Here is a 16,519-nt window from a genome sequence, read left to right as displayed (position 1 = left end):
AGGAGGACATGCAACAGCTCTATGAATCAATGTCAAGCTGAATAACTGCTTGCAGAAGGGTCACAGGTGGACGTAAGCGTAACTGACTGGCTCAGTTTGTGAAGCTCTTTTCCTTGAATAAATCATCCAATTTTTCCGAAATTGTAATAATTTGTATTTTGTGATACAACGTCTGCACGATAATTTCGTTGAGAGCTGTAGAACAGTCTTTCAATTAAGACTAAATATGTCCTCCTCGTCCCCAAATTGGTGATCTATGTATTACCTGGATAATCAACTGTGGTCTCCGAGTAAAGAAGTCTTCAGCGCCCGCGTATCCTTATCGTCCGCCGTGTTGCACGTAGATGAGAAGTAAAGACCGGATTTACTTACGTATTTCTAATTGTAAATCTTATACCATTAACTGTAAAATTATATCAATCAGGGAACTATGGAATCTACATCTACATCTACATTTATACTCCGCAAGCCACCCAACGGTGTGTGGCCGAGGGCACTTTACGCGCCACTGTCATTACCTCCCTTTCCTGTTCCAGTCGCGTATGGTTCGCGGGAAGAACGACTGTCTGAAAGCCTCCGTGCGCGCTCTAATCTTTCTAATTTTACATTCGTGATCTCCTCGGGAGGTATAAGTAGGGGGAAGCAATATATTCGATACCTCATCCAGAAACGCACCCTCTCGAAACCTGGCGAGCAAGCTACACCGCGATGCAGAGCGCCTCTCTTGCAGAGTCTGCCACTTGAGTTTGTTAAACATCTCCGTAACGCTATCACGCTTACCAAATAATCCTGTGACGAAACGCGCCGCTCTTCTTTGGATCTTCTCTATCTCCTCCGTCAACCCGATCTGGTACGGATCCCACACTGATGAGCAATACTCAAGTATAGGTCGATAGAGTGTTTTGTAAGCCACCTCCTTTGTTGATGGACTACATTTTCTAAGGACTCTCCCAATGAATCTCAACCTGGTACCCGCCTTACCAACAATTAATTTTATATGATCATTCCACTTCAAATCTTTCCGCACGCATACTCCCAGATATTTTACAGAAGTAACTGCTACCAGTGTTTGTTCCGCTATCATACAATCATACAATAAAGGATCCTTCTTTCTATGTATTCGCAATACATTACATTTGTCTATGTTAAGGGTCAGTTGCCACTCACTGCACCAAGTGCCTATCCGCTGCAGATCTTCCTGCATTTCGCTACAATTTTCTAATGCTGCAACTTCTCTGTATACTACAGCATCATCCGCGAAAAGCCGCATGGGACTTCCGACACTATCTACTAGGTCATTTATATATATTGTGAAAAGCAATGGTCCCATAACACTCCCCTGTGGCACGCCAGAGGTTACTTTAACGGCTGTAGACGTCTCTCCATTGATAACAACATGCTGTGTTCTGTTTGCTAAAAACTCTTCAATCCAGCCACACAGCTGGTCTGATATTCCGTAGGCTCTTACTTTGTTTATCAGGCGACAGTGCGGAACTGTATCGAACGCCTTCCGGAAGTCAAGAAAAATAGCATCTACCTGGGAGCCTGTATCTAATATTTTCTGGGTCTCATGAACAAATAAAGCGAGTTGGGTGTCACACGATCGCTGTTTCCGGAATCCATGTTGATTCCTACATAGTAGATTCTGGGTTTCCAAAAACGACATGATACTCGAGCAAAAAACATGTTCTAAAATTCTACAACAGATCGACGTCAGAGATATAGGTCTATAGTTTTGCGCATCTGCTCGACGACCCTTCTTGAAGACTGGGACTACCTGTGCTCTTTTCCAATCATTTGGAACCCTCCGTTCCTCTAGAGACTTGCGGTACACGGCTGTTAGAAGGGGGGCAAGTTCTTTCGCGTACTCTGTGTAGAATCGAATTGGTATCCCGTCAGGTCCAGTGGACTTTCCTCTGTTGAGTGATTCCAGTTGCTTTTCTATTCCTTGGACACTTATTTCGATGTCAGCCATTTTTTCGTTTGTGCGAGGATTTAGAGAAGGTACTGCAGTACGGTCTTCCTCTGTGAAACAGCTTTGGAAAAAGGTGTTTAGTATTTCAGCTTTACGCGTGTCATCCTCTGTTTCAATGCCATCATCATCCCGGAGTGTCTGGATATGCTGTTTCGAGCCACTTACTGATTTAACGTAAGACCATAACTTCCTAGGATTTTCTGTCAAGTCGGTACATAGAATTTTACTTTCGAATTCACTTAACGCTTCACGCATAGCCCTCCTCACGCTAACTTTGACATCGTTTAGCTTCTGTTTGCCTGAGAGGTTTTGGCTGCGTTTAAACTTGGAGTGAAGCTCTCTTTGCTTTCGCAGTAGTTTCCTAACTTTGTTGTTGTACCACGGTGGGTTTTTCCCGTCCCTCACAGTTTTACTCGGCACGTACCTGTCTAAAACGCATTTTACGATTGCCTTGAACACTCAACATTGTCAGTGTCGGATAGAAATTTTCGTTTTGATCTGTTAGGTAGTCTGAAATCTGCCTTCTGTTACTCTTGCTAAACAGATAAACCTTCCTCCCTTTTTGTATATTCCTACTAACTTCCATATTCAGGGATGCTGCAACGGCCTTATGATCACTGATTCCCTGTTCTGTACATACAGAGTCGAAAAGTTCGGGTCTGTTTGTTATCAGTAGGTCCAAGATGTTATCTCCACGAGTCGGTTCTCTGTTTAATTGCTCGAGGTAATTTTCGGATAGTGCACTCAGTATAATGTCACTCGATGCTCTGTCCCTACCACGCGTCCTAAACATCTGAGTGTCCCAGTTTATATCTGGTAAATTGAAATCTCCACCTAAGACTATAACATGCTGAGAAAATTTATGTGAAATGTATTCCAAATTTTCTCTCAGTTGTTCTGCCACTAATGCTGCTGAGTCGGGAGGTCGGTAAAAGGAGCCAATTATTAACCTAGCTCGGTTGTTGAGTGTAACCTCCACCCATAATAATTCACAGGAACTATCCACTTCTATTTCACTACAGGATAAACTACTACTAACAGCGACGAACACTCCACCACCGGTTGCATGCAATCTATCCTTTCTAAACACCGTCTGTACCTTTGTAAAAATTTCGGCAGAATTTATCTCTGGCTTCAACCAGCTTTCTGTACCTATAACGATTTCGGCTTCGATGCTATCTATCAGCGCTTGAAGTTCCGGTACTTTACCAACGCAGCTTCGACAGTTTACAATTACAATACCGATTGCTGCTTGGTCCCCGCATGTCCTGACTTTGCCCTGCACCCGTTGAGGCTGTTGCCCTTTCTGTACTTGCCCAAGGCCATCTAACCCGACAATAGTACAATATTTCGTTATGTGACACCCACACAACTAGATTAACTTCTTCCTTGATATACTGTTGTCATAGTTATTGATGTTGTTGTTGTTGTTGCTGAAGTTGTTGTGAACTTCAGAACGAAGTCTGGATCCATCCATGTCTCCCAGCTGGTCCATCCTTTGCAGTCATCATCTTCTCTGCGTACCTGTTGCTGCCTACGCCCGCGTGGCTCGACTTGCTGTAGTCAAACATTAGTCTCGCTCTGCGATTTTTACCCCACATCCTCCCCTCCATTACTAAACTAAAGATCCCTTGACATCCCAAGACGTGACCTATCAACCAACCGCTTGCTTGTTTTCTTAATTAGTAAATTTCTGCCGTACACCTCCAGTCCAAAAAGTTCAAAGACTGGTTTTATTCCTGACATACAAGCGGCCGCAGCACAGTGGCTGTGGTGGCAGCTGACAACTGTAAACAACGAAAGACCTGCATGCGATCATTCAGCTGTGACCACGCAGTGTTAAATAGTGGGCTTACGTTCAGGACATTCCCCAGAATGTTTTTAAGAAGAGAAAAGTGTGGGCAATGTTCATGCCGCACACCTCGGCTTCCGAAGAAAAACAATAACGCGAGGGCGCCTGCAGCGCCGTGATTGAAATGCATAATGGGGGAATTAATTTCTGGAGAAAGTCACCACCGGCGACGAGACGATGTTACGAATACGAAAGTACCACGAAACCCAATGTGCAGGAACTCACATGATGGTGCAACATAACCGACATACGAGCAGTGTGACACACGAGTTGTACAAAATCGCAAAGAAGTGCTTTTCTGATAGTTTCACGTGATTCTAAGAACGTTCACTCAAGTGGCGGGGAGACTATGTGGAACACCTGAAACATTAAAATCATCGTCTTAACTTTTTTAATGTTTTTAAATAATCCAGTCTGGACACCTTTCCGTTCAGTATTTCCCCATTAGTTATGCGACTGCCCCTACAATCTTCGTTCTTCTATACCGCCGCATTTCAAAAGCTTCAATTCTCTTTTTATCTGAACTCCTTGAAGTCCACGTTTCACATCCAGACAAATATACCCTGAAAATAAATCTTAATATTTAAATTTACATTCGCTGTTAAAACATTTCCCTTATTTCAGATATCTTTTCTTCCTGTTTCAGTCTGCGTTTGATATCTTCCTTTATTCGGCCATCGTTGGTTATTTTGCTGCCCAATTTATTACTTGTAGTTTCTCATTTCCTGATGTAATACCTTCAGCACCGTCTGATTTACTTCGACTAATGGCACTGGTTAATCTGCATCTTACGTTCGCCTTTCGAGATACTGTTCATTCCGTTCAGCTGTACTTTCAAGTCTTTCGCTGCCTCTGACAGAATTACGTCATCGGTAAAACTCAAAGTCTTTATTTCTTCTCACTGAATTTTAATTCCTTCTACAAATTCAGCTTTGGCTTCCTTTACTGCTTGCTAGATGTACAGATTGAATAATCTGGAGAACAGACTCTCAACCACTGCTTACCGTTCTATCGACATTTATAAAATTGTCTTTATGTTCGGTTCCCTTGTACAGTATATATATATATATATATATATATATATATATATATATATATATATATGTGTGTGTGTGTGTGTGTGTGTGTGTGTGTGTGTGTGTACAGTATTAGATTTTCCTTCTTTGCTTGGTACTAACTTGCGATCTGAGTTCTTGAAGTTTGTACGGGCACTTATCTTTAATATATTCTTGTACCCGTATCTGTGTGGTGGTTGTTTCTATAGCTTGGCGTTTCTTATTTAGGCGTTCCCGCTTTTTCATTTTGCACTTTCTATCAATCTTATTTTTTAGACGACTGTATTCACCTTTGCCTCCTTCATCTACCGTCATTTTATATTTTGTTCGTAATCAGTTAAATACCTCTTTTATTATCTAACAATTTCTTCAGTCTTGACATGATGTACTGATTTTAAAATATCTCTTGTGGTGATTTTCATGCTAATAATAAAATAAAATCTAGGCAGTTAATATGTTTTCTTTGGATTCCATCGCTGCTAAGAGTTTGTTTAAGGACTAAAACTATTTTTTCCATTAGCTCTGTGGCCATATACTGAGAGAATTAATTATTTCTCACTACGCATCTGCTTTGGCTGTTGCGACATTGTCAGGTTACGCAGGTTGAGGGAGATAACACATGCCTCCCCATATGTCCAGAATGAGTAAATATAACGAGGTGCGGTCATAGGCGACAATGTAGCAAATTTCCTGACGTTCACAGCTAATGTTTACGATTTATAGTCGCCGAATTGCAACACTGCGATTTAATGCTAAGAGGACGCAGTGGACAGCTCGTCAAAACCCAACAGAGATCAGCATGAAAACAGGGAGAAGGTGTGCTGAATCGTGAAAGAAAAAGCGAGATAGACACGGTGAACGGTCCAAACACAAGAAGAGCAATATAGATCAGTTTGATACAACAATGGCGCCGTGGTTCAGTGATCCCTGCGGTGGGCTTCCAAGCAGGGGAGCTGTGTTCGAACCTCCGTGGTATCAATTTTTTTCTTGCGCTGTTCACCGTATTCAAATTTGTGTCCGTTTGCAACAGCGAGGTGTAAGAAAGAGGCCTATAATGGCAGTTGATTCTGCACAAGTACTCTATTAGCAGCCGAAAGGAAGTGGATTTCGAATGGGAACCGCAAACAATGGCGACAAGGCGACACGTCAACAAAATCCTCCACCAAGAAACACGTCTGGCATGTCATACACGGCATTAGTGACACTACAAGTGTCATATGATACGAATCTCTTACCGACGCACCTAATTTGTAAGCCTGGTAAGTGAGTGAGATATGCCTCCTTGCCCGATTTAGGTGTTCGCATGAATATGGTGAATGTGATCACTGCCAAGGAAATGATGAAAACATAATAGTTTGTCACATAAGCTGCAACAAATGAACACAACAGTTGCACAATCACACAGTCTCTCTGTGCTCTGTCAAAACGTATGTTTCTAACTTTTTTGAAGTTGCGTTCCATTTTCGGAGTTTTGAATCTGGAATTCCTTTGTTGTAACACAGTTCACACCTGTTTATTTGTTGTTTTCATTTCTGTGAGACGTCTATGTGGTATCTCTCCTGCTCGCACTATTCATCACATTTATTTGCGACGGTAATGTATTCTTACCACATGACTTCTATTCTATAATCAATCTATTGTATAAGTTGCCAAGACTACAGAAAGAGGAAAAACATTTCAATGACCGGATGGACAGTTCATGTTGTTGCGAAAAAAATAAAAGCAAATGACATATACGAGGGCGGTTCAGAAAGTAACCTCCGATTGGTCACAGTGCGGGTTGTGGGGGGAGTAGCGACGCCATCTGTGCGTTCACGCACTCAACAGGTCAGTCGGCATCAAGCCGTGGTCGAGTGAACGTTGTACCTGCGCTAGTTTAGTTTTTGTGGCAGTTTGAAATGTGTGCTGCAATAGAAAACCCCGCCAAATGTGAAGTGCGTGCTGTCATAAGGTTTTTTACAGCCAAAGGATATTCTGCAGCAGCTATTCATCGTGAGCTTTGTGCCGTGTACGGACCGAGAGTTATGAGTGAAGGAGTTGTCCGTGAATGGGTACGTTTATTTAAAAGTGGACGAGAAAACGTTCATGATGAAGAGAGGAGTGGTAGACCATCATTGGTGACTGACGAACTCGTTCAGACAGTTGATGCAAAAGTTCGTGAAAATCGACGTTTCTCAATGTCGGAGTTGTCTACTGGTTTTCCACAGATTTCTAAGACTCTCTTGTACGAGATAGTGACAGCAAGATTGGGTTACCGTAAGTTCTGTGCACGATGGGTGCCCAAAATTCTTACCGACCACCACAAAACTCAAAGAATGGCCTCTGCATTAGACTTTGTGTCACGTTATGAGGACGAAGGAGAACCATTGTTAAACACAATCGTGACTGGTGACGAAACCTGGATTAAGTACGTGAACCCTGAGACAAAAGAACAATCAAAGATGTGGGCACATTCAAATTCGCCTACCAAACCAAGAAAAGCCTCGCAAGATTTTTCTGCCAGAAAACTGATGGCAACGGTGTTTTGGGATGCCAAAGGGGTGTTGTTGGTTGAATTCATGGAACGTGGTACGACCATTAATCAAGACGTGTACTGTGAAACAATAAAAAAGTTACGACGGGCTATACAGAACAAACGCCGTGGTATGCTGACTTCCGGTATCGTTTTGTTGCACGATAACGCCCGTCCTCACTCTGCTCGCAGAACAACGGCTCTTCTTGAGTCCTTCAAGTGGGACGTTATCAACCATCCACCTTACAGCCCAGACCTGGCGCCAAGTGATTATCACCTCTTCATGCATTTGAAGAAATGGCTCGGGTCACAGCGGTTTGATGACGACGAAGAGCTCAAAGATGCGGTCACAGGCTGGCTCCAGGCACAAGCGGGTGATTTTTATGCAGAAGGAATTTCAAAGCTTGTGAAGAGATACGATAAGTGCCTCAATCGCTATGGAGACTATGTAGAAAAATAGTGCAAAGATGTAGTTGTAAGATGTATATATTAAAATATTTTTATTTAACTTGGTATATTTTTTTAAATCAACCGGAGGTTACTTTCTGAACGGCCCTCGTAGTTTTGAAACGGCGCACCCGCTTAACAGTCAGACACCGTGATCTTTTCTTTCTTTCCCATTATGGTTCGTTGTATTTGACCGTAGCAGACGTCACGTGACATTCACTGAAGTCCGACTCTGACCCCCTCACTCAGTTTTCCACTGCAGAGACCAGCCAGCTGAGCTGCCGTGCCGGCCAGCTAAGCACTAAGCCCCTGAGCTCTCCAGCTGCTCTGTATTGCACTTCCTGTCCTGGGACCGTTCACTGATATTTTTTTTTATTTTGCTGTTCAGCACACCTCCTTCCTGTCTTCACGCTTGATCTGTGTTCAGTTTTTTACGGGCTACCTACTGGACCATTTTACCACTAAATCTGAGCGGGGTGCAACGGCGAGTTTCCCTCGTGAGCTACGTGCCTGCTTACATTTGGTACAACAGAAAGGAGCCTTTTCTTCCGACGGCGGGACAGTGGTTCGCGGCGCTCTTATCTTCATATTATTCGATCGATACATGTTATGTAGTGAAGCTTCTCTTAGAAGGTCTTTCAAATATCACAGAAAAAGGTATACAGTTCCATCAGTAATGAACTAAGTCGGTGTTGTAATTCGGCGATTATAAACGGTAAAAATTAGTTCTGAACGTCCAGAAATTGTCCTTGTTGTCCTCTATACTGGACGACAACCCCACTGTCATTCTGGGTATGTTAGCGCTGACCCGTCTTAGCTACTCACACTGTGTATTTAGATGGCTGTCAAAAGCACTTTAGTGCAGTGCAAGTATTCATTCTGGCTAGTATAACGGTACTTTGCGGGCAGACGTGTCAATTGGCATCATATTAATTAAAATGGGGGATAAATAGACTTTATTTTGGAAGAATTAAAAAGGGGAAAGTAATACGAAACTTTAATAACCGCACAGTATTACTAAGAAGCAATATAATGAAAAGTAATAAAAAGGAAAGTAGCAAAGACCAAGCGGGACAGAAAGATATAGGGGCACGTTTGTTTTTTAATACATATAAAAGAACATGTAACACATTATTGAGCTCTCTACCTTCAGTTATCGCGATCGGGCTAGTCGATGAAAAAGTGGTACGCGCCTGCGAAATTCGTTAAAGAGATTATTTAAAGAGTCTTCAAGCACGTTTAAAATACATTACGTGTGACGAAGTGATCAGAGGCGGTTATTGTCGGGTGAAGTGAAAATGATTCCGACAACATAATTCGAACTTTGTGTTAGCTGGGAAAATACTCTTGGGAAACTATTATGGTTGTGGAACCCACGAAAGTTGTACGCAACGGAAAGCTTTAGTTTACGTAATTCTGCATTTTATGAAATTTTGAAACGAGCGTGCGCGGAACATTAAGAGAATCTAATCCTTGGACGGTTGCGGGGGAACTGATACAAACAACGCGCCAGCATAAAAATAGTTCGCTCATTAACTACCAGATATGAAGGATAGGATCATCACCTCCAATCCCGATTCATATTTCATATTTAGTTAGTGAAAAGAAAAGTGTTAATAAACAAACTACATTTCAATTTTACCCACGATTTCGGATTCATTATGTAGCCTTGACTACATGATAAACAATATTTGTGGAAGTTGTATAAAACTTATCGTCATAAAATTTTCCAACCAATATTGGGGACACCAAAAACGTAAATCCATGAAATTGTTCTTACAGCGGATGTATAATGTGTGAGTGCGACGAACCATATTGAGAAACTGAACATCCATTACGTACTTGCATGTTTATCTGCGAAAATGGTCCTTGTCGGTACATCAGCATAGAGTTCGAATAGACTCGCTGGAACATTGCAAACCATTCAGATTAATCGAACATCTAAATACGCATAATGCTGGTACCACCAGGATGTGTTCTTTCTCCTCACCCCCGTGGCAGTAATTGAATTAAGAGTCAGCCGGGAATAACATTTAAATCAATTGACGACCATTGAGCTAGCGTCATGAATTTTCAAACGTCCACTGCCATGTTAGAAGGCGAGTGACACCACGAGTGCTAACGTCGATCGAGGGGTGTCGTCGTGATCGTGTTGAATGACATTGAGCGGTCACACCGGGCACGTGTCTAGCACGTGAGCTTAGCCGTCAGCGCAGCAAGATTATGTCTAAATCTATGGCATTGTTAAGAGTTCCCTTACGTTACGTCCCAAGTGTCATGTACGTACTTGGCAATCCCAGCGTCGTCAGTAGAGATACAAGAACCGAAGAGCCTGAACGTGGCTCTCTGATGTTTATAAACATAACGTGACGTCAGTTCAGGCGACCATAACGCGAACTCTTATTCAAAGGTCCAAGTCCGGTCCGTTAATGGCAATCAGTCCCGTTGTCTCTCTACAAGTGACAATCGTCGGAATTCACATTAATCTTCGCGTCAGTTGTGTAAGACTATATCTAATGGATTCCTAACGAGGCAAAAAATGCTAAAAAATATCTGAAATGTGGGGTCCAGTAATAAAGACACTAATAAAAACAGCCAGTACATGTTGCGTAATACGATATCTAACGGATTCTTATCGAGGGAGAAAAAAATACGAGAAAATATCTGAATTGTGGTCTTCAGTCATATACTTTTGTGACGCACAAGGGACTTTTGCCCGATGCTCGTACTAAAACAAGTGAAGGAGATAAGAAAGCGGTGCTGAAGCGTTGAACCGCTCGTGCTAAACAGTCTCAACGCAACGAATACCGACCTGTCGTAAATACGAGTAAAATCGCTAAATTTTAGTTACCTATTAAATCTCCCTTGTCTCTAAGCCATCTACAAAGATTACATGAAGTTTCTTGCCGTATAAACCAATTTTCCATCTATCACAAAGACCGAGACTGTTGCGTTTGGTTCCGAGTGAGTAAATTTTCAGTTGATCACGATGAGATTGATCCTTTTTTTCCAACATGACATTATCTGATTTGGTTATGCACTTTCATAGACGTGCATTCGATATAGCATCGTCATGCATATTCCTGATTGTCAATCATCCTTTTAACTGAGACTGAATGCTGTAGCGTCTTGGAGAATTATTCCGGGATACTTCTTGAATACCCCTCCCTGACTTTTATTTCAATAGCATGCCGCCTGGCCTTACGTAATTAGCAGGGATGTCAGTTATGGTTTGTAGGTAATAAATTTCAACTACTTTCATACTGAATATATTATTGTGTGATAAAATATTGCAACTCGTATCGTAATTGCTTCGTCTATTAGATCCATATGTGTATTTCAGCTTCATTTATACAGCCACCTTTTACAGTTAATTCTTAGAACTATCCAAACCTTTATTCATTTGTTTTTTTATAATTTATTTCACACTGTTGTAACAAGGCGTTTTCGGTGGTGATCTCATAATCGTGCTTCTGGATTTGGAAAAATTATATGACAGTGTGGCAAGGTGTAAGATCTGGAGTGTTCAGAAAAATTGATGATTCAAAGTTCTCTAATAAAGATTGTGTATGTGCTCTATGAAGACTGGCAGACCTAACTGCTTCAGGACACACACACACACAGAGAGAGAGAGAGAGAGAGGGAGGGAGAGAGAGAGAGGGAGGAAGAGAGAGAGAGGACTGAGGCAGATTAGTGCACTTTCCCTGTTACTTTTTATTGCATTTATAGGAGTGGTTATAAAGGAAATCAAAGCGATAGTAAATGGTAATCTCAATGTGTTAGTCCCTGGTGATGGCGTCGCTACCTGGGGAGAAACAGAACTGGTTTAAAGAGTACCACTTGACAGTGAGCACCATCAGAATTGTAGCGGCGATTTTGAGCAGGACGTCTGTCCAGGGAAACCTGAAGCTAGATGGAGAGAAAACAATGTGTGGATGCTTTCAATTACCTGGAAACTACAATATTAAGGAAAGAACTGCAAGAATAGAAGTACAGAACAGAGTAAGAAAGAAATCCGAATTTTTCCATCAAGTGTGGGTAAAGGGAGATCCTATGAGAGCCAAACGGACCATATTTGAAACGTATCTCGGGTCGATTATGACATACAGCTAGGAGTTCTGTGTAATCAACAAGGCAGGTTTGAGCAAGCTACCAGCATGCGATCAACCTTGCAGAAGACTACATGAAGTTAGGAATGAAAACATTAGAGCAGATATGAAAGTGGGTCTGTCAATGACTGGCTAAGTTCTTCCAGTTGTGGTTTGGACGTGTGAAGAGGATGAAAAATAACCGCTTGCCAAAACAATGGATGGGTAGAAACGTACAGGAGAAAGCATCGATAGGACGACTCAGAAAAAGATGATTGGATCAGATTAAGGAAGATCTGAAGACTAAAGGAGGAAATCGGTAGACTATACCAAGGCAAGAAGTATATTAAGATAGAGAAAACTCCTAGCAAATTGTTTTACACACCCTACTCGGCTCTTTGAAAGAATGCTAATATGATGACGAGTTGTATAGTTTGTATATAGTTTAATTACACGGTAACGATTATTGAACTGTATGAAATAAAATCGTGATAACTTCTGAACCGTTTGTGTTAGGACGTTCAAACTGCACGGTTGGCCGCAGGGTATGATGGGAATTAGTACGCGCTGTACGGTTTGGTTTAGCGGTGAATCACGCTTTCATTTGGATTGGTCCGTCAATAAGGAAAATTGGCCCATTTGGGGGACCGAGAATCCGCACTTCACGATCGAGAAGTATCTTCACCCTCAACGGGTGACTACGTGGTGTGCAATGTCCAGTCACGGAATAATCGGTGCGATATTTTTTGATGGCATGATGACTGCCGAACGGTGCGTGAATGTTTTGGAAGTTAATTTCATCCCCATTATCCAAACTGACCCTCATTTCGACAAGATGCGGTTCATGCAAGGTGGATCTTGACCTCATCGAAGCAGGTGAATGTTTGATGTCTTGGAAGAGCACTTTGGGGACCGCATTCTGGCTCTGGGGTACCCAGAGGCCACTGGCATTGGCTTCAATTGGCCGCCATATCCTCTGGATGTTCGACATGTGCGACTGCTTTCTGTGGGGTTATATTAAAGACAAGGTGTACAGCAATAACCCCAAAACCATCGCTGAGCTGAAAACAGCTATTCATGACGTCATCGACAGCATCGAAGTTCCGACGCTTCAGCGGATCATGCAGAATTTCGCTATTCGTCTGCGTCACATCATCGCTAATGATGGCAAGCGTATCGAACATATCACAACGTAAATCTGAATACCTGTAGTGGCGTTTACATCTTCAATAAAGTGTATGCACCCCGCAGTTTGCAACTAATTTACGTTTTATTCGTATAGTTCAATAATTATCATTCTGTACATCAGGATAAACGTATGTAATGATATATGAAAGGCAGGAGATGAGTTCTGTGACAATGGCCAGAGCACAGAAGACGTTAAATGCATTGCTGAAAAACAGAAATTTGTTAATATCGAATATTAAATTTAAATATTAGGAAGTCTTTTCTCAAAGTATTTGTTTCGAATTTAGCTTTCTATGGAAATAAAAAGTAGTCAATAAATAGTTCAGACAAGAATAAAAGACAAGCTTTTGAACTCTGCTGGCACTGAAGAATGCAGAAAGATTAGGTGGGTGGATCGACTAACTAACGAGGAACTGACTCGAGTTGCCGAGAAATGAAATTTATGGCACAATATGACTAAAAGGAGAGACCGGTTGATAGAACATACACTGAGGCACGAAGGATTCGTCAATTGCGTAATGGTACGAAGTGCTTGGTGTAAAAATTATAGACATAGACAAAGGTTTAGCTATAGTAAGCAGGCTCAGATGAATTTAAAATGCAATACTTACGTGAGATGAAGAGACTAGCACGGGATAGGCTATCGTGAAGATCATCAAACACGTCTTCAGGCTGAATACTACAATAAAAACGATAACAGTGAATTATTGCAACCATTATCTTCCGTTATCGGAAGAATTGTGTTACCTAAACGATAGCGAAAGTTTTATTCGTACCCTTCCACACACGACGTTGCTTACTGGAGTAAAGAAAGCTGCAATGAGAGCACGACTCATGCATCCATATAACATATATCATACAAGCATCATGTTTTATAACACGCTACTGGAGGGCTCTTCCGAACGCGTTTAATGCGTGAATTATCAGATGTCAGACGCACATACTATATGCCCAACTCCCCAAAGATGATACTGCAATATTATAGGCAACAGAGAAAATTTAGGATCTGTTAGATGAAGACCAGCTTTCTTTCAAAAAGGTAAGGGAACAAGAGAGACTGTTCTAATGTTGGGATCTAAACATCGAAGTGGCAATGACGGGAATATAAGAAAGGTTCAAGGGTGGGATTAAATTTCAGAATGAATAAATATAAATGATAATATTCACTGATGACATTGCTATCCTAGTAGGAAGTGAAGAGGGATTATAGGGTCTGTTGAAGGAACAAAGAGTCTAATGAGTACGGACTACAGAACAAGACCAAAGAAATGACAAACAGTAGAAATGAGTGTAGCGAGATACTTAACATGGAAATTGGTGATCGCGAACAAGAGAAGTTAATCGGACGAAGCTAGGAGGGCATAAAAAGGAGATGAGCGGAGCACAATCAAAGAGGCTATGCCTGGCCTAGGGGAGTCTGAGAATGTACGTCTGGAGCGCGGCATTGTATAGTATTGAACTGTGGACTGTGGGAAAGTCCCGAAAAGAAAAGGCTCGGCGTTTGCAGATGGGCATCATTTTGCTGTAATGTAAGCACAGGATGGATGCCATAAAGGGCAACAAAACATTACCAGTTTATCACTGAGTGGAGTAGTCTTCAACGATGTGTCCCACTTCGAAATGAGCCTCTATGACCAGACATGTCTGGAGACGCCCCGGACACCGGTGGTTTACCAACCTTACTGTCGTCTGCCATATCGCCGGCAACAAGGAGTGATTTTTGGACAACGTGGTTGTGGAGAGAAGCAGCGATTAGTATGATTAATCAGTAATTCAAGAACAGTCTTAATCGCATTTATTATTGTTATAATACCGCATACTGGTTCCAACCCGACGTAGGGGTCATCTTCTGGGCGTTTACACCATTGGTCGACTGCAAGTGGTGTCACTCCTGTCTACATAACGGTAGGAAATATGCGAGTAAGACTGTTCTTGAATTATTGATTAACAAAGAGTGATGATCTGGGGTACCACTACATTTCACTGCAGGACGCCTTTGGTTTTGATCCGCGGCAGCCTTACAACACAGCCACACGTCGAAGATATTCTACGACCCGTTTCGTTGCCCTTCGCGGCAATTCTCCCTCGGCTTACGTTTCAGCAAAATAGTGCCCACCCACACACGGCGAAAGTTTCTGCTCCTTGTCTTCGTGTTCGCCAAATCCTACGTTGGCCAGCAACATCGCCGAATATCTTCAACTGAGAACGTTTAGAGCATTATTGACAGGGCCTTCCAATGATATGGGGATTCTCATGATCTGAGGAATCAATTGGACAGAATTTGGCACGATATCAGTGAAGAGGACATCCAGAAATTGAGTCAATCAGTGCCCAGCCGACCAACTGCTTCCGTAAGCGGCAGAGGTGGACCAACGCGTAATTGCCTTGCTCAATTTGTGAACCTCTTTCTCTCGAATAAAATATCACATTTTTCTGAATTTGTAATAATTCGTTTTTCTGTACATGTGTATTACATCCACCGATTTCCGCCCTATTCAGGTAATTCCTTCTCGGAGCTTCGTTTTTTGCTTCAAAAAGCATTTTGTTTCTTTAATGCCAAAATTTAGGCGAGCACTGTTCCAGCGACGGGTTTTCAGGCTTAGTTGATGGAAGATAAAGCCCACCAAACGTGTTACGGCACTGCGAATAACAGGTGGTTTTGACTTCCAGTATATGTTAATAACAGAGTGAAACCAAATACCAAAACCTGATCGACTCGAAAAAACTGACAAAGTAAACACAATTAAATAGATCGATGTGGAAACGGTCTGATAATTTCTCGCAATTATACATAGTGACCGAGAGTGTTGTTACGTTACATCGGAACCAACTTTTGTTACGTATAATTACAGGTTCACGAAGGAGTTTTCATCTGAAGCAGTCTAATCGAAATAGATCGTGTCGCGCAATTGATCTCTGATTTATGAAAAGAGCGGCGAGTTAAACAGATTAAACAATACCTACTTCCAATATTTCTTTGTCTGTCACAACGTGAGTGCAGCAGCTGCTAATGAATCGTGCGTGTGGCACGCTTCCAGGGGGAAGAGGCAGTCGGACCAGCGGCTGGCGCAGCTGCAGACGATGGCGGCGCTGGAGGCGATGGGCGGCAGCGTGAGGCACGTGCCCGTGGGCTACGGCGCCGTCGACGCACGCAAAGTGTGAGTACGGCCGCCTCGCAGCACCGACCACTGCATTCATCGTACAGGATTATAAGCCAAGTGACATTCATAACTAAACACCTGAGTTACAAATACAGTTAACTGAACTGTAAAGCCCCAGTGTCTGTAACATATGGCGTGTGCACGTCTGGTTGCCTAATGTTTCCTCCACAATACAATTTTATGCCTACAAATGATTAAGATGACCCTGCCATTGACTGCATACTCTTAGAGACTTCCATAA

The 16,519-nt window shown here is 42.2% G+C and overlaps 1 protein-coding gene across 1 annotated transcript in view; it reads left to right on the top strand.

Annotated features, from left to right (window-relative positions):
- Positions 1–16,519, top strand: part of LOC126228329 (uncharacterized) — a 103,501-nt gene that overhangs the window by 73,448 nt on the left and 13,534 nt on the right. Inside the window, exon 3 of the mRNA XM_049942283.1 lies at positions 16,156–16,275. Coding sequence (XP_049798240.1) covers positions 16,156–16,275 — 120 coding nt within the window. The remainder of the gene's footprint in view (positions 1–16,155; positions 16,276–16,519) is intronic.

Source organism: Schistocerca nitens, unplaced genomic scaffold, assembly GCF_023898315.1.
Source record: "Schistocerca nitens isolate TAMUIC-IGC-003100 unplaced genomic scaffold, iqSchNite1.1 HiC_scaffold_363, whole genome shotgun sequence".
NCBI classification, from domain to species: Eukaryota; Metazoa; Arthropoda; class Insecta; order Orthoptera; family Acrididae; genus Schistocerca; species Schistocerca nitens.
This window is presented reverse-complemented; position numbering and strand designations above follow the sequence as displayed.